At 32.3% G+C, this 15,232-nt stretch overlaps 1 protein-coding gene across 1 annotated transcript in view; it reads left to right on the top strand.

Annotated features, from left to right (window-relative positions):
• The window catches only part of unc-13-4A (BAI1 associated protein 3), a 253,039-nt gene that overhangs the window by 45,023 nt on the left and 192,784 nt on the right, over positions 1-15,232 (top strand). The window contains exons 9-16 of the mRNA XM_080174126.1: positions 540-602; positions 1,236-1,262; positions 1,588-1,631; positions 4,269-4,356; positions 4,959-5,033; positions 5,862-5,920; positions 7,144-7,189; positions 7,685-7,821. Coding sequence (XP_080030252.1) covers positions 540-602; positions 1,236-1,262; positions 1,588-1,631; positions 4,269-4,356; positions 4,959-5,033; positions 5,862-5,920; positions 7,144-7,189; positions 7,685-7,821 — 539 coding nt within the window. The remainder of the gene's footprint in view (positions 1-539; positions 603-1,235; positions 1,263-1,587; positions 1,632-4,268; positions 4,357-4,958; positions 5,034-5,861; positions 5,921-7,143; positions 7,190-7,684; positions 7,822-15,232) is intronic.

Below are 15,232 nucleotides of genomic sequence, written 5' to 3'. Positions count from 1 at the left end.
TTTTTAAATGTTTAAGGTTTGCATTACTACTATCATTTTTATTTTATGCAATTCATGGTTTTGAATTTTTAAATACACTAACAAAAAAAGCCCCCTAACATAATGTAAAAAAAATAGCCTAAAACCCAAAATTGTGAACTATTCGTAAGGGAGAGACAAAACTAGTCTATATAACAGGATAGATAATGATTCAATTATAATTAATGGCTACGCCTCAAGAGACATTTATAAGTTTTAGTTTCAAAAAGAAAGAGAAAAAAGAAATCTTTTTGGAGAATTTTTTTTTATTAGTGATTTCTTTTTGGATGGTGGTGGTACCCTCCCTAAAAATAATTTAAACCTTTCCAGGACCTGTAAGAAGCTAAATTGTAAATGTAAAGGAGAACCATATAGGTCCAGCGGTTATGGATATCCTTCGAACAAACAAACAGACACACAGTCAGACAGAATTCCTCTTACTTTTAGATAAGAATATCCTGTTATTTGGCTTTTTTTCAAAAATTTACAATCGGATCTAATAGTCCTTTGTTTTGTGTTAGGTTCCTGGATCTCAGATGAAATCTACTTCCCTGACAAGCATAACTGCAGAACAAAACTATAGGAAATTTAGCATTGCTGTTTATTAGAAGATTTACTACTCTGCACCGCACAATGTCTGTACATCTGTCTGTAAGTTCTATTTTAATTCATCATGAAAAAGGTATTTAAAAGCAACAATTTGAAATATATGGCAATATTTTTTTATATATTTCTGTATTGCAATAAAGTATCTATACGTCATTTTTTAACGCATTTTGATAATTATATTTTTATCGTTATATAAGATATTATTTTGTTATATATAGTACAAGGAATTTTTTTGATATATAATGTATGAAATAAGGTTTAATAGACGTCAACAAAAAAATTAAGAAAATGACATAATCTACACAAATTAAGAAGGGCTCGGCAGCCGCGCGTCAGCCGCCTGTAAGCCTCAGAGAAATCAACCTTTTACAACTTTAAAATCAACTGGTAGTCTAAGCCCGACCCAAACATGACAATCACTCTTTCCAAAAAAAATCAAAAGTTTAGTCACAGCAGACGCACGGCTGCCGAGCCTTAATTATCTTAGTATTCTGATAATAATATGATTTAATAGGTTTAATAATAGCCATATTGATTTTTTAAAGGTAAAAAGTAGTAGTACATCAGTTACTAATTTAAAAAATATTTAATGTTAAATATTGGAAAGGCTTGAAGTTGAATACCCCGTGTTTAAGGTAAGAATTTTCTTTTATATTTTCTTAAAAATTCAAAGTAAAGTATAAAACTTATAGTATTATATTGTTAACTATGTTTTTTTCTGGTGATTTCAAACAAAGTAACTATCAAGCACTGAACCCCCTTTACCTTATTTTTAAAAACAAAATCTAATTAAGAGGGGTTGGGTTAGTTTCTTTTGGTATGCCAAATCTAATCCCTGAGAGATCTATACCTGAGGTGCCTTAACCCTGAAGGGCATCAAAGTCTCTTTGAGAGAAAACGCCCGTTTTTCGACTTATTATGCATTTTATCTACAATAAAACAATTATTCAATATTTTTAGGAGAATATACCACGTTGGTCTCAAAATCAGTCTTCTGGTAGTAGGTAATATTCAATTTTGACATATTTAAGTTTATATTAAATAGCAGCCAAGTAAATCAAATTTACCAACAAAAAATCACAGCACTCTTTAGCGAAATTTACAGACGGACAAAATGACATTTCATAATAGATATTTATTAATTAGAGGGATCTTCTGAGAAAATATAAAAGTCAATCCTGATATTAAAGTAACAGGTTGTCTAATTATCTGTTTGTCTGTACCGATGGATCTCGCTAACCGCTGAACCGATCGGGTTCTCCTTTACAGGGTAGCTTCTCATAGGTCCTGGGAAGGTTTATAACTATTTTTGGGGAGGGTACCACAACCCTCCCAAGAGAAATCGCCCCTAGAAAACACCCCCCCCCCCTAAAAAAAGTTATTTAATTTTTTAACGTAAAAGAAAATTTCCCCCAAAAAAACTTATGGTCTTAAATCTGAAAGAAATAAAAAAAAATGGTTATCAAATTCAACCCCACCCCCCCCCCCCTAAAGTGCCCATAGAGGCCTCTAGGGGAGTATCCGCTAGTCTCATATAAAATAACAATAGAATAAAGAAAACATAAATTCATGAAGGGAGTTTTATAATTTAATAACGATTGCAATAAATAGACTTCATCTGAGTTCAAATGAAAATCTGAAAATATCAGTTTAACACAATCACTGACAAGTGTTGTATGTTCCTTTACTCTAATGCTATTGGTGTAGTTAGATAATATGTCTCTTCAGTAACTCTATTCTTAGACATTAGAATTATTTGTCAGAATCCTGATCCCTAAAAAAATAAATAAATATAAACTTGATAAAGAAAAAAATATTTTTAAAAATAGACAGATAATCAGACCATACAGAAAGATAAGTGGTAAAAAGCCACAGATACAAAATGAAGAGCAAAAAGGCGAAGGAAACTTTTTCTTTACAACATTAATGTTGTTATTAAAAAGTTTAATGGAAATGATCAATTTTCTGAGGACAGAGTCAGACAAAATTTAACTTTCAGCAAATAGATTTTTTTAAATGCTTGATTTTTATATTCTTTTATTATAAAATATTCTACGTCAATTCATTTAAAACGGTAGGTATGATTTATTTTTTTATTTTGTAAAACAAATCCGTCGATTCGTTAAATAATGTTTTATATGGAGTCTTTAAGAGGGCAGAAAAATAGCATTAAAGCATACAATTGACAATTTTATTCTACCCAAGCCCTAGCGTTTTGAAACTCTGTATTATAAGAGCGGACTGGAAAAAAGCTTTAAACCATCAAAATAAATATGAAAATGAAGAAGACTAAAACCATTACTGGATCAAAATGAAGCTTACTTAAAAAAAAGAGGACCACATTGTTTCAGTAGTTATCAAGATCGTAAGCTTCAGACAAAAAAAAACTCATTGCTTTACATATTAGGGTTGTGCTCTATTTTTCTGTATAACGGCAATGCTGAATGTTTCGAATCCTTTTTAAAAGCGAAGCTTTTCTATAATTAGGGTCGGTCCGTCCGTACGTCCGTCCGTCCGTCCGTAACGGATAGCTTTTTTCGTTAATTTAGACATGTTAGAATTGTCCTATCGATTTCAAATTTTGCATGGTGATTCCTTTAATAGTTAGGTACGATTTAGAAAGCGTAGCAACTCTATAATCATCACCAAAATGTCCGTACGTCCATTTTAAACATGTTGATTTTTTTACTTTTTTAACAACAAATTTTTATGTGATCTAATCATCCGATTGATCTGATTTTTTGTATATTGATTCCTGGGACAACAAAGTATAATATAATAAGCGAAGCAACTCTATAATCAAGTCCTAAAAATGTAAGTATGTCCATAAACATTATCCTGAATCAAGCAGTTTTTCAACAAATTTACTTACAATTTTGCTTTGACTCTTATACATTTATATAATGATTATTCAGTTCTGACCCTATACAAGTGTTAATGTCCGTTTGTCCTACCGTTTCAGTGCTTCGCTTTTATGGATGTTGTCATCCTTGTTTTTATAAATTCTATAAAAATATTTTGTCTGTCATGAATTTATTACTGTGATATACATACACACATCACTGGGGCGAAATTGTTTTTGGAATTGGATTAGATTTTTTTCTGAAGAAAAACAGATTCTTTTTGTTTATCAAATAATATTTTGATTTTTCCTACAATAAGTCTTATTCTTAGAGTTAACACATACATGTCATACATGGTCAAAATAAGATTTAATAAGGTCCCTTTTAAAGGCTCTTTATTTCAAGTGGATGAAAGGGAAGATACATGAATAAACAACAAGGATTTTTTTTTAAAGATTAAAAATAGAACAATATAATTAACAATATGTTAAAAAAACTTATACTGCAATACTTTTAAGAAAACTGATTAACAATAAGAGAGCCTAATAATGTGCTGTGGCATTTTATCCTTATTTTTATTTATCCTAACAGTGAATATAACTCGTCTGACATAGCAGCAGTGAGCACTAACATCGCAATTTTAAATCTTGATCATAAAATAAAATATTGAGATTAGGATATGTATCAACAAAAATTGATTAGCATCCTTGTAAATTAAATATCTTGATCTTAGCAGGATAAAACATGTAATGTTTCTTTTATTATCCGCGGACTACTGTCTATAAATTTATTATTTAGGCTTGAGCAAATGGATGATGGATATTTTGAGAAGTTTGGTTCACTGATCAAGGACTGTATACACAAAGATCAAGTTGAACTAGAAAAGGTTGGTCATCAGGGATCTTCAGGAATAAGACAAAAGACAAGAAATTGATTTAGACTCCCCATAACGATAATCAAAATCACCCCTGAGAAAATCAAAATTATTGGTTGAATTGGTGTGATTTCTAAATTTTTGTACAATCAAATCAAAATTTAATTAAGTTTCCAAACTTTTTCAGTAGTTGCATGTGGTAAGGGGCGTCAACACCTCCCTAAAACCAGAAAATAGAAAGGTTTTACACCACCTTATTGTTCTTATATTTCACATTAACTTACATTGTATGAAATCCAAGGGACGTAAATGGAAGATAAAATAACATGACATAAAATAAAGAGTTTTCAGCATATTTATTCACCTTTATCATAAATGTTTTCTAATTTAATGCCACAACCCAAGCAGTTAGGGGCTTTGTTTTCATAGAGGATGAGATTGGCTAAAAATATAGCTTAAAATTATCCCAAGGATTAAATATAAAAATAAGATAGCGTCAAACCACGATTACTTAAAATATAGAACCCAATCAGTTCATGAAATATTGAGATCTTACTCTTAGGCTTCAGGCAAAAAACCTTACTACTTTAATGTAATATGATATTTTTTGCTAGGCTGATGAGATGGTTGATTGTTCTGATCTTGAGAAGGTGTTTGTTGGACCTGTCATTTCCCTCAACAAAACAGAGGTAAAAACATCTCAATTTTATGTACAATATACAGAAAAAAATATTTACTCCCTTGTGGTACAAAATCCCACATTTAACTGATTTTTATAAACTAAGGACATTGAACAATAACCTGAACCTAATACCCCCTATAACATAAGGGGGTTTGAAGTTTCTATAAAATTTTCATTCGAACACATTTCAAAAAGTTAGGGGGTGCCAAACTCTTAACTTTGATGGGGGGAGGGGGGGGGGAGGTTCCTTCTTCCCTTCCATGTACACCCTTGCAAGGCTCTATTTTGCCCTAATTTTAGAAAGGCTTTGCTTTTTCTAGAACAAAATATATTAAAATAATAAATATTTTTATTTTCTTAATGTATGTATTGTGTTACATTACTCTGGAGACTAAATTTACACTTGTAAGAGATTTATTATACAAATTAGTTTTCTTATTTTCTTTCGACAAAATATTTTAAAATGAACAAGGACAGCGATATCCTCAATTAGTGTAGAAATAACAAGCTAAAAAATTAATTTAAAAAGGAAGTATTAGAAGTTCATTAAATATTATGCATTTTTAAAAATCTATGAAATATCTAACTAACAGTGTCTAAGCAATTATTTGAATTGTTTGTCAACATTCTATTGTACAAACAAAAGTATGTTGTGATTGTAAATTTAGTTAGTTTAGTAAGTAGACCCAACCCCACTTTCTATTTTGTAGGGGGATTCTTTTTTTAGGGACGATTTCCTTTAAGAGAATGTTGGTACTCTTAACAGACAGACGGACATCCAGTTACTTTTATATATTGTACGGACGAATCATAATAGTTATTTTCTTTATTTTAGTTACAACAGCTGTATATTGAAGTGCTTTACACCATCCAGCATAAAGTCGGGGCTAACAGGAACAAATACACTTTTTTATAAAGGATATGGAATACTTGGATTGCGGGGAAAATTTGACGTCAACTTTGGTTGCTCATTTAATAGTCACTTCGTTTATCAAGTAGAATGGGAGGGGATGGGGTAAAAGGAGTGGATGTGGGGTTATCATTATCTAAAAAAGCTCTTAGTATCACTTTATTAGAGTGCATGCAAATCTTGTGCAACACCCAAGTAATACTATATCGATTGTTTCTATATACCCATTTCGAATCCTGTCGGACATACAAAAAAGCCTTTGCTTTACTGTTAATCGGCTATTATCGCATCGCCAACGTTAATCTTATGGTTAGTAACAGGATATTTGTATGTCTGAGAGTTTGTAGCTTAAGATCTTATTAACCGCTGGACCGATATGGTTCTTCTCTACGGGTAAGCCTCTTATTGGTCTAGATAATGTTCATAAGTATTTTGGGAGAGGTTAACTCAACCTTACAACAGAAAAATAACCTCTGAAAAAAACACCCCTAAAATAATTTTTCTTTTACCTTAAAAGTAATAAATATGTGAGCCTCATGACTACAATGTCATAAAGCGAGTTCAGTTGAGATTTGCTATTAACAAGGATGACAACATCCATAAAAGCGAAGCACTGAAACGGTAGGACAAACGGACATTAACACTTGTATAGTGTTAGAACTTAATTATCGTAATATAAATTTATAAGAGTCAAAGCAAAATTGTAAGTAAATTTGATGTAAAACTGCTTGATACAGGATAATTTTTATGGACATACTTACATTTTTAGGGCTTGATTATAGAGTTACTTCGCTTATTACAATATACTTTGTTGTCCCCGGAATCAATATACAAAAAATCAGATCAATCCGATGATTTGATCACATAAAAATTTGTTGTTAAAAAAGTAAAAAAATCAACATGTTTAAAATGGACGTACGGACATTTTGGTAATGATTATAGAGTTGCTACGCTTTCTAAATCGTACCTAACTACTACAGGAATCACCATGCAAAATTTGAAATCGATAGGACAATTCTAACATGCCTAAATTAACGGAAAAAGCTATCCGTTACGGACGGATGGACGGACGTACGGACGTACGGGCGGACGGACGGACGTACGGACGTACGGACGGACGTACGGACGGACCGACCCTAATTATAGAAAAGCTTCGCTTTTAAAAAGGGGGAAAATCTTACAATTTTGAAACGTTATTTGTATGTAGTTCTCAATTCAGTCAAATAAAAGAAGAATTATTATCATATGCACAGGTAACCTGGTGACATTTTGTGTTTAGTTGAATAAATATATAAGTATAGATGTATGATCCAGATAACTACTTGGCCCAAGTGAAGGGGAACCTGGTAGCAAATTGCTGTCTGTTCTTTTGTAGCGGCTTTTATTATTTCCGACGCTTTTAGCTGATTTGATAGAACCAATTTTAAGTCGGCACAGTGCCCCCTCTATTTTTATACTTTAATGTCAGTTGTACGCGTAAATAAGTCAGGTTTTATCCTATCTTCCCCCCCCAAAAGTTTGCTTGTCTGTTTGTATAATGAAAATTTTCAGGTTCTCAATGAAGTATTAATGTGTTTTGTTGTAGTTGAGTATCTGACTTTTACTTTTATCTTAGAATTTTTTTAGATTTTCTAAATGTTTTGATTTACAAAATCTCCATTCTATTTGTCCACGGGGTTTGTACGTTTTGTTCATAAAGAGATTTTTCAAAATGCACAAGTATTAAAGAATACTAATCTTGTTTGTAGAGTGCTTTTGGTGTAAACAAGAAGCTGCACGAGCAACTGTTGAACGTGGCCAGTGAGGTGAAGCCTCCCATAGTCATACTCAACGTCCTTGTCAGGGAGGCAGAAAATCTGGAGGCCAAAGATGAGAATGGTTTCAGGTTAGTTTCGTGGATTTTTCACACTTGTGACTATAGATTTTTATTCAATTATGGCGTCACTAGGTTATATGATTTGAAAAATTAAGTAACTACAAACATCACACAGGTCTCCTTAGCAAAACCTTAGATTAAAAAAAATCTCCAAAGAAACGGACAACAGGGCCTTCAAATAGGGTACAGTGGTGGTCAGAATCCGTTGGAGATTAAATCTTAGCTGCTCCTTCTTGCCAGATATTGCAATTTGAAGTTTTGTGGTAAAAATGCCTAACATTACAAGAATTCCAAGGATATATGCATAAGTGAACACCTTAATTCATCAAATAAAAAAGGTGATTTTAACATTTGAGGAGTTTATATATCCCTTCATATGTAAACTAAACACTATATCCACATTTAGAACAATTTTTACTACTATAAGTGATGTTTTTAACTTCAATAGGTGTAATAAATAAGGTACTATAAGAGGTTTGCACAATTTACAACATACTCCTAAAGGCTGTTACCCTGGAACCAGTAGAAAAAACATCAGTTCAAGTTTACATATGGCCCAAGTTACTTTTAGTAATTCTGCCCCCCTCCCCCCAATACTCTCACAACCTACAAACATTAGGGTGGAGGGGGGGGGGAGCATAGTAATACTATTATGTGTTTCTAAAAAACTAATGGAAGTATAGTAGGAAAAATTTTTCTATAAGGTTTTTAGGCAAAATTTTGTAGAAATTATGTTGACCTTCTTCTCTCCCCCTTGTCCTGAAATAATTTGGGGGGGGGGGGGTGGTGGCAGAAGATCATTCTAATGTGAGATATATAAGCTTTTGGATTTGTATTGTTTTGGGACTCAAAGCACTTTTACATTTATTGCTGACCTATTCCCCTCCCCTCATAAATCAAAAACATAACATTTTGTAAAGAGAGAAAGAGGGGGGGGGGGGCATTGCAGTTGAAAGGGTACTACTATGGTGTGCTACTAAGAAACCACTAGAACTATAGCAGCAAAGCAAACCTTTGAGATATGCTATGGTAGGTAAAAAGTAACTTTTATAAATTTTGCTGAAACCTCCCTCCAAGCCCCCTTTCCCTCCCTATTTCTTTACAATCTCCCCCCCCCCCCCTCCCTCCAATTAAGTAATAGAAGGGAGTACAGCAATACCCTTGTGATTTACTTTGAGATTACTCAAGATATAGAAGGCTTTTAGATTTAAACTTTAGTAGGTCCATAATTACTTCATACTTGAACAAATATTGCTGACCTTTCCCCAACCTCAACCAACCCCATTCAGAAAAATTATATTGCTTGCTGCTCAATTTCCTCCACCCCCATAAAAAAGTATTAAAATATTGCTTGCCCTCCCCCTCCCTCTCAAGCTACCCTCCATACAACCTCACCCTCTATGTTTTACTCAGGAACCACTATAGCAATAAGGAGCAAACTTTGGAATAAAGCTTTTAGATTTCCAAATTGCTTAGCCTTAATATGAATTACCTATTCAATGTTTGGGGATGAAGCAATGGGTTGACAATATTTCTTTTATTAGTCCAATAGGTTAGAGGAGATTATACAGCAAAATAATTGTACTAGATTGAGGGGTTGTAGTTGTAATCCTAGATATTTATAAAAGTAAATATGGGCCTACATGAGATAAAATATTAACCCTGAATATCTCCACAGGTTTCTGAATAATATGAAATATTATTTACCTATGCCACTTGCCACTATTTCCAACAGATGGCGGGGGGGGGGGGATTTAGCAATATTTGTAAAAGTAACTAATATCCTAAAAAAGCTTAAATCCAAAGTTTGCTTAATATAATTTAGTGATTTCAAAGTAACACAAGGGTATTTTCCACATCCACTGCCCCCCTCCTAATAATTTGTGGTCTAAGAAAGGGGGGAGGGGTTGGTTGCAGCAATATTTGTAAGAGATTTTGATGCCTACTAAAGTTAAAGTACTAAAGCTAAATAACTCTTCTGGATCTTAACCCCCTTCCAATTAGATTTCATTAGGAGGGGGGGGGGGGGGGAGGGTAGTCAACAATATTTCCAGAACCTTTTGGCCTAAGAATCTTACATATAATTTTTTCTCACAATACTTCAAATTGTTTTGAGTAAAACATATTACTATTTCTTGTATTCATTCAAATCCAGTGGATAGGAACCGATTCTCATCCATACAAAAAAACTATGTCTAGTATTATATCCAGCTTCCTACGAATATAAAAATGTACAATCATAAGATTAAAACCAGTTTTTTTAGCCCGTGCCTTCAGCACCTAGGGGCTAAAAAAATGGTTTAAATCTTATAATTGTACATTCTATATCTGCCAAAAGCTGTTTACAACATGATGCGAGAAATAACTATACTTTGCCCAACCCCTTCCCTATAAAATTTATGGGTAGCAAGGGGGGTTGAAGGGGGGAGGGGGATGAGAGTATTTTAAAAATTAATTTTAGCTTTATGTAAACTTGAACTGAGGTATTCTCTACTGCTTACAGGGTAACAGCCTCTAGCTTAAATTTGTAAACTTGACAATGTACCTTTTTCATTAAATAATTTCTTTAAAGTATTAAAATTTCTAAATGGGGAGGGACTGTGTAGCTTACATATGCAGAGACATTTAAACTCCTCAAATGTTAAACTCACCCTTTTTATTTGATGAATTAAGGTGTTTACTTATGCATATATCCTTGGAATTCTTGTAATTTTAAGCATTTTTACCACTAAACTTCAAATTGCAATATCTAGCAAGAAGGAGCAGCTAAGATTTAATCTCCAACGAATTCTGACCACCACTGTACCCTATTTGAAGGCCCTGTTGTCCGTTTCTTTGGAGATTTTTTTTAATCTAAGGTTTTGTTAAGGAGACCTGTGATCATAAAAAGATCTTTGTTTGAAAAACAAGGAAATAATTATATTTTAAGACTGTTTTTCCCTTTTGTTAACAAATCTAAAATGTTTAAAGAAATTTTAATCCGTATATTTTTTTTGTATATTCTCAAAAGTTAATAGGTCTGCAATTTATAACAATAGCCCAAATTTTTTCTGTCTATTTAATTCTCTTTTATGATTATTAAATTTTATTTGTGCTTTTTTTTGCTGATATGAAAAAAATGGCATTTGCGGAAACTATTACACACCACAAAAACCTTATACAAATATTTTTTCAATCTGATATATTTTTACTATTTTTATACAATAACATGTGTGTGCGAATGGGGCGTTTGTCCATAGTTAGGTATGGAGACCGCTCTTCTATGAGTACTACTAAATCCTAATTTTAATGTAATACACATAGACATTCTCATCGTCGGTTCGTTTGTTTAGAATGCTTAACCCTCTATTCCCACAAGTATAATACGAATTTGGTTGAGCTGGTGGAAGCTCAACAAAAGACCCACGCGAAGTATTATATTGCTTTAACCTAAGAATAAATGGTTGGTTTTGATATTCGATCAGAATTATATAAGTATATTAAGTATTAAAGGGCGAATATAGGTTTGATATGATATGAGCTTATATCAAAGGTGCCATTGCATAGTTTTAGAATATCTATGTTAAATTTAAAAATTCAAAAAAATCCTTAAGTAGATTTTACAATTTTCGTGTTTTCTTCAACATATAATAAATGAGATGGCCTACAAAATCGTTTATTTTAGCCCTTTACAAGACTTTTTTTGACTAGTTTTCTTAAGTTTAATTGATTATTTGATTGGCATGCATCTTAAATGATAATTAAAATGTTTATTTTATTTAATTATATAGTATTTTATTCAAATTTTAAATAGCATCAAAAATTTTGCTTTATAGTGCATTATAAAGATAAATATTAAGTTTTTAAATTTATTTTCTCTACTAAGATTTTAGATTTATTCATGATGAATACAATTTATTTATATAAAAATATATAATATGTAAAATATATTTACCCTTTGTAGCCTGGGTAAAGACACAAACATGATGCAACTTTTAGCAAACAAACATAATATTTTAATTTTGAAATATTTTTTTAAAATCAGTTTTCAGCCCTCCCTTTTTCAATGTACTTTTACAAAATTATGTTATGAAAAATTTATTTGATCAAAAGTAAAAGTTGCAGCATCCTTTTTTTCCCCATTCCTTTCGTCTTCATTATGACTATGATTGAACAAAAGCTTTATAATACAACCTTCCGACGCAGCCTTGTGTGATGCAGGGATGTTTGGATTTCTTAGGGAACCACACAAGTTACGCAAATGGCGTAATTATATCAACGAATCAGTTCGGTTTTAGGCTAGAAACGGACTTATACAGTTAAATATGTCAATGTCTTTAAGTTACTTGTAATCTATATAATTGCACGCTTGAAATAAGCCCATATCATATCAAACCTATATTCGCCCTTTAAGGAAGGAAAATGTTTTTATAAAGTGTATTTATATTACAAGTGCATAAGTTAAGTATGAAAATATTTACAGGATAAGTGTTAAAATTATAAGTAGAGTAGGACAGAAATGTGCCCTAAGTCCCAAGCAGTGAATTGTGCTAAGTGTTAGAGTTCTAACATAAGGCCTGAGCTCAATTCATGCTAAGTACTAAGGGGCCTAAATTTAAACTACAATGCATGCCAAACAACTAAGTCATTACCTTTTAAAGCCAGAAAGAGAAGTTGATGGTAGGAGAGTTAATAAATAACTGAATAAATTCAAGAGGTACATGCTATAACATTAGCTCTGGACCAGGATTTTAGTGTTTGTCTGTGCAATTAAATATCTGTGTGTTAATATGTGACGTAAATCAGGCATGGTTGTAGGCATACATATTTGAACTGGTAGTTTATATGATTACATTAACTATAAACATAATATCTTTAATAAACATATACTATTAGCAAATCACATACAGATTACCATGAATAGGCTAGCGTTACCCATATATGGTGTCATATAGGTAAAGATAGGCCTATGAATGCATAAATTGATACAAATAATGCCTTGGGCCTAGCTAAAGTAATTGTGTCTTGCCCCTGAGTGCTACTAGATAATTGCAGGGCACGTGTCAATCAAAGGTTCATAATATGATCTATAAAGTGTTGACTTTATATCAAGCATAGATAGATAGTTGTGGATGCGAAGCATTTCTGTAAAAGTCTCATATGTACGTTCAAAGAATTTGAAAATTGAGGATCGCATCTCCAATGGGGGTAAGTTGTTAAAAAAGAAAAAAGAGAAAAAGAAAAAGTTTAGTAGTCCCAGTATATAGGCATATATAATAAACTATACATGTATTCCAAGCTAAGTTAAATACGCTTTCCATTAAGAAAGTATGCTTTGCGTATTTTCATAGCTGGGTATACAAGATGATAAACCTCCCAAATGGAATACATTCTTTTCTTGAGGGGTTTAGTTTTATCTAACATTGTCACATCAATAAATGTTTTTGCGTTGGTTGTTCTGGATAGTTCAGCTTCTTCTGGTGATGAACTAGGTGGTGAAATGCTCTCGTTCGAAGTGTAGGTTGAGGTTGGGGGTGAGGTAGATATGTAGCCAAGGGTATCCACTTGTGCTACCTCGTTACCATTCTCGTCCAAGGTGATTGAGTGATTTTCCAGGTCATAGTAGAGTTGGTTGAGGTCATTTGTAGAGAGGGATAGTGTGCTGCTGGAGCTGATGTCACTATCGGTCTCCACTCTACTATCTTCTGTGGTATTCAGGGCTGTATTTAACAAGAAATTCCTGATGGTGATGGACAGGTTCTCTGAGAATCCATCGTACTCTGGCGTGGTGATAATGTTGTTGTTCTCGTCTATAGTGTCAAGGTATTGACAGGAACACAACCGCAATCCGTCCAAGGTAGGGTGGTGGTAGGGCTCCAATACTCCATGATCATCTAGGTTATCTCCAGGCTGGTCCATGGTAGATCCTAAAAAGAGTTAGTGCGCGTGCTCCAACCGGTTCCTTGGGGTATCCTGGCTATGGTAATCTAAACAAAAGAAGTTTTAATAGTCTTTTATTAATCCTTTTATCCCTGGGATATTCTAGAAATTCTTTTCGTTACAGATAGACCTATAATGGATTGGTTAGGTATCTCTATTTCTGTTAAATATAACTGTTTCCTGAATTTAAACAATATTTCTTATAAAAATGTATAAGTACAATTAGTATTTACATATCGTATTAAGTTCTTTGGTTACATTACTCGTATATATGTATAAGTATAAGATTTTACTAACAATAGTTGGTAACCCTTGTTTGTATATTTTGTATATGTACATATGGTTTATACCATTGTTGGCATTAGCTGTATTTATGTTATTTTTAACATGAATAAATTTTAATCATTTTAAAGACTAATATCTTACATTACGTCGCTGTCAAGTGTACCTTTTAGACTTAATATCTACAAAATATATCGTTCGACGTCCGTAATTAAATTTTACGTAACAATAAGTTGTCAACCCTTTGTTTATGTTTGGGCGGTCAAAAGTGATAGGGGTTGGATTTGAGCGAGGTTATAAAAAGCTGGCGGTCCAGTAATTATGCTCATTTTATTAATAATTGTCTTTGCGAGCGGAGCTTGCGTTCGAGTGTTTAATTTTACCGCTAAATTCCAAGAGAATTTATATAAAAGTGATAAAATATAGTAACCCGTTTGTTTTATATGAATGTTTTTATGTTATAGATTGTTGATATGCCCATTATTGCATTCGTTAGCCTCTATTTAAGACTCAAGAATCTTATTTTCTTCGTCGATAAGGCCTTTATCACTGTATTTTTGATCGAAAGTGGGTTAGAAGCAATATGGGTACATCTTCAATATATGACAATTTTGTTTTATATAATATTTGTAGTTTTGATAGGACATATCTGAATCATCAGGTAAATTGATGTACCTTGTTTTGTTTACGTTTTCCGTCTGCAAAAGTTAAATTCGTTCATCGTAAGCAAAACTTATATTGATACAGATATGTTCCATCATTTTATTCGTTGTAACATTTGATTACAGCGTCCCTTTTTATAATCAAAATTTATTAAATCTTGACTGAAATCTTTTTAAAACAATTTTACTATAGGTTTTAAAATAAGATTTTCTGTTTACTTAATTCAATTATAATGACGCTAATTGATAGGTTATTTACGTTACGAGTAACTCAACCATATTTATGTTAAAATGGTTGCTTATAAAAGTTATAGTTAGCTAGCTTTATCGAAAGTGCTTTTAAAGCGTCATTGAAAATATTCAGATTTAGCTAGTACATAAGTTTTAATTGCTTGATACATCATAATGAAGATGTTTTTGATAGCTCAGCGATAGCTATTTTTAAGCGTTGAATCATGTAAGGTTAATTACATATTCTTTAACTAAAATAAATTTTACTTATAAATAAATAAATCAAATTTTTTTTTTTTTAATGTTTGCATAGCTTAACGATAGCT

Source organism: Acartia tonsa, chromosome 10 (genome assembly GCF_053477335.1).
Source record: "Acartia tonsa isolate MP-2025a chromosome 10, ASM5347733v1, whole genome shotgun sequence".
NCBI lineage: Eukaryota > Metazoa > Arthropoda > Copepoda > Calanoida > Acartiidae > Acartia > Acartia tonsa.
This window is presented reverse-complemented; position numbering and strand designations above follow the sequence as displayed.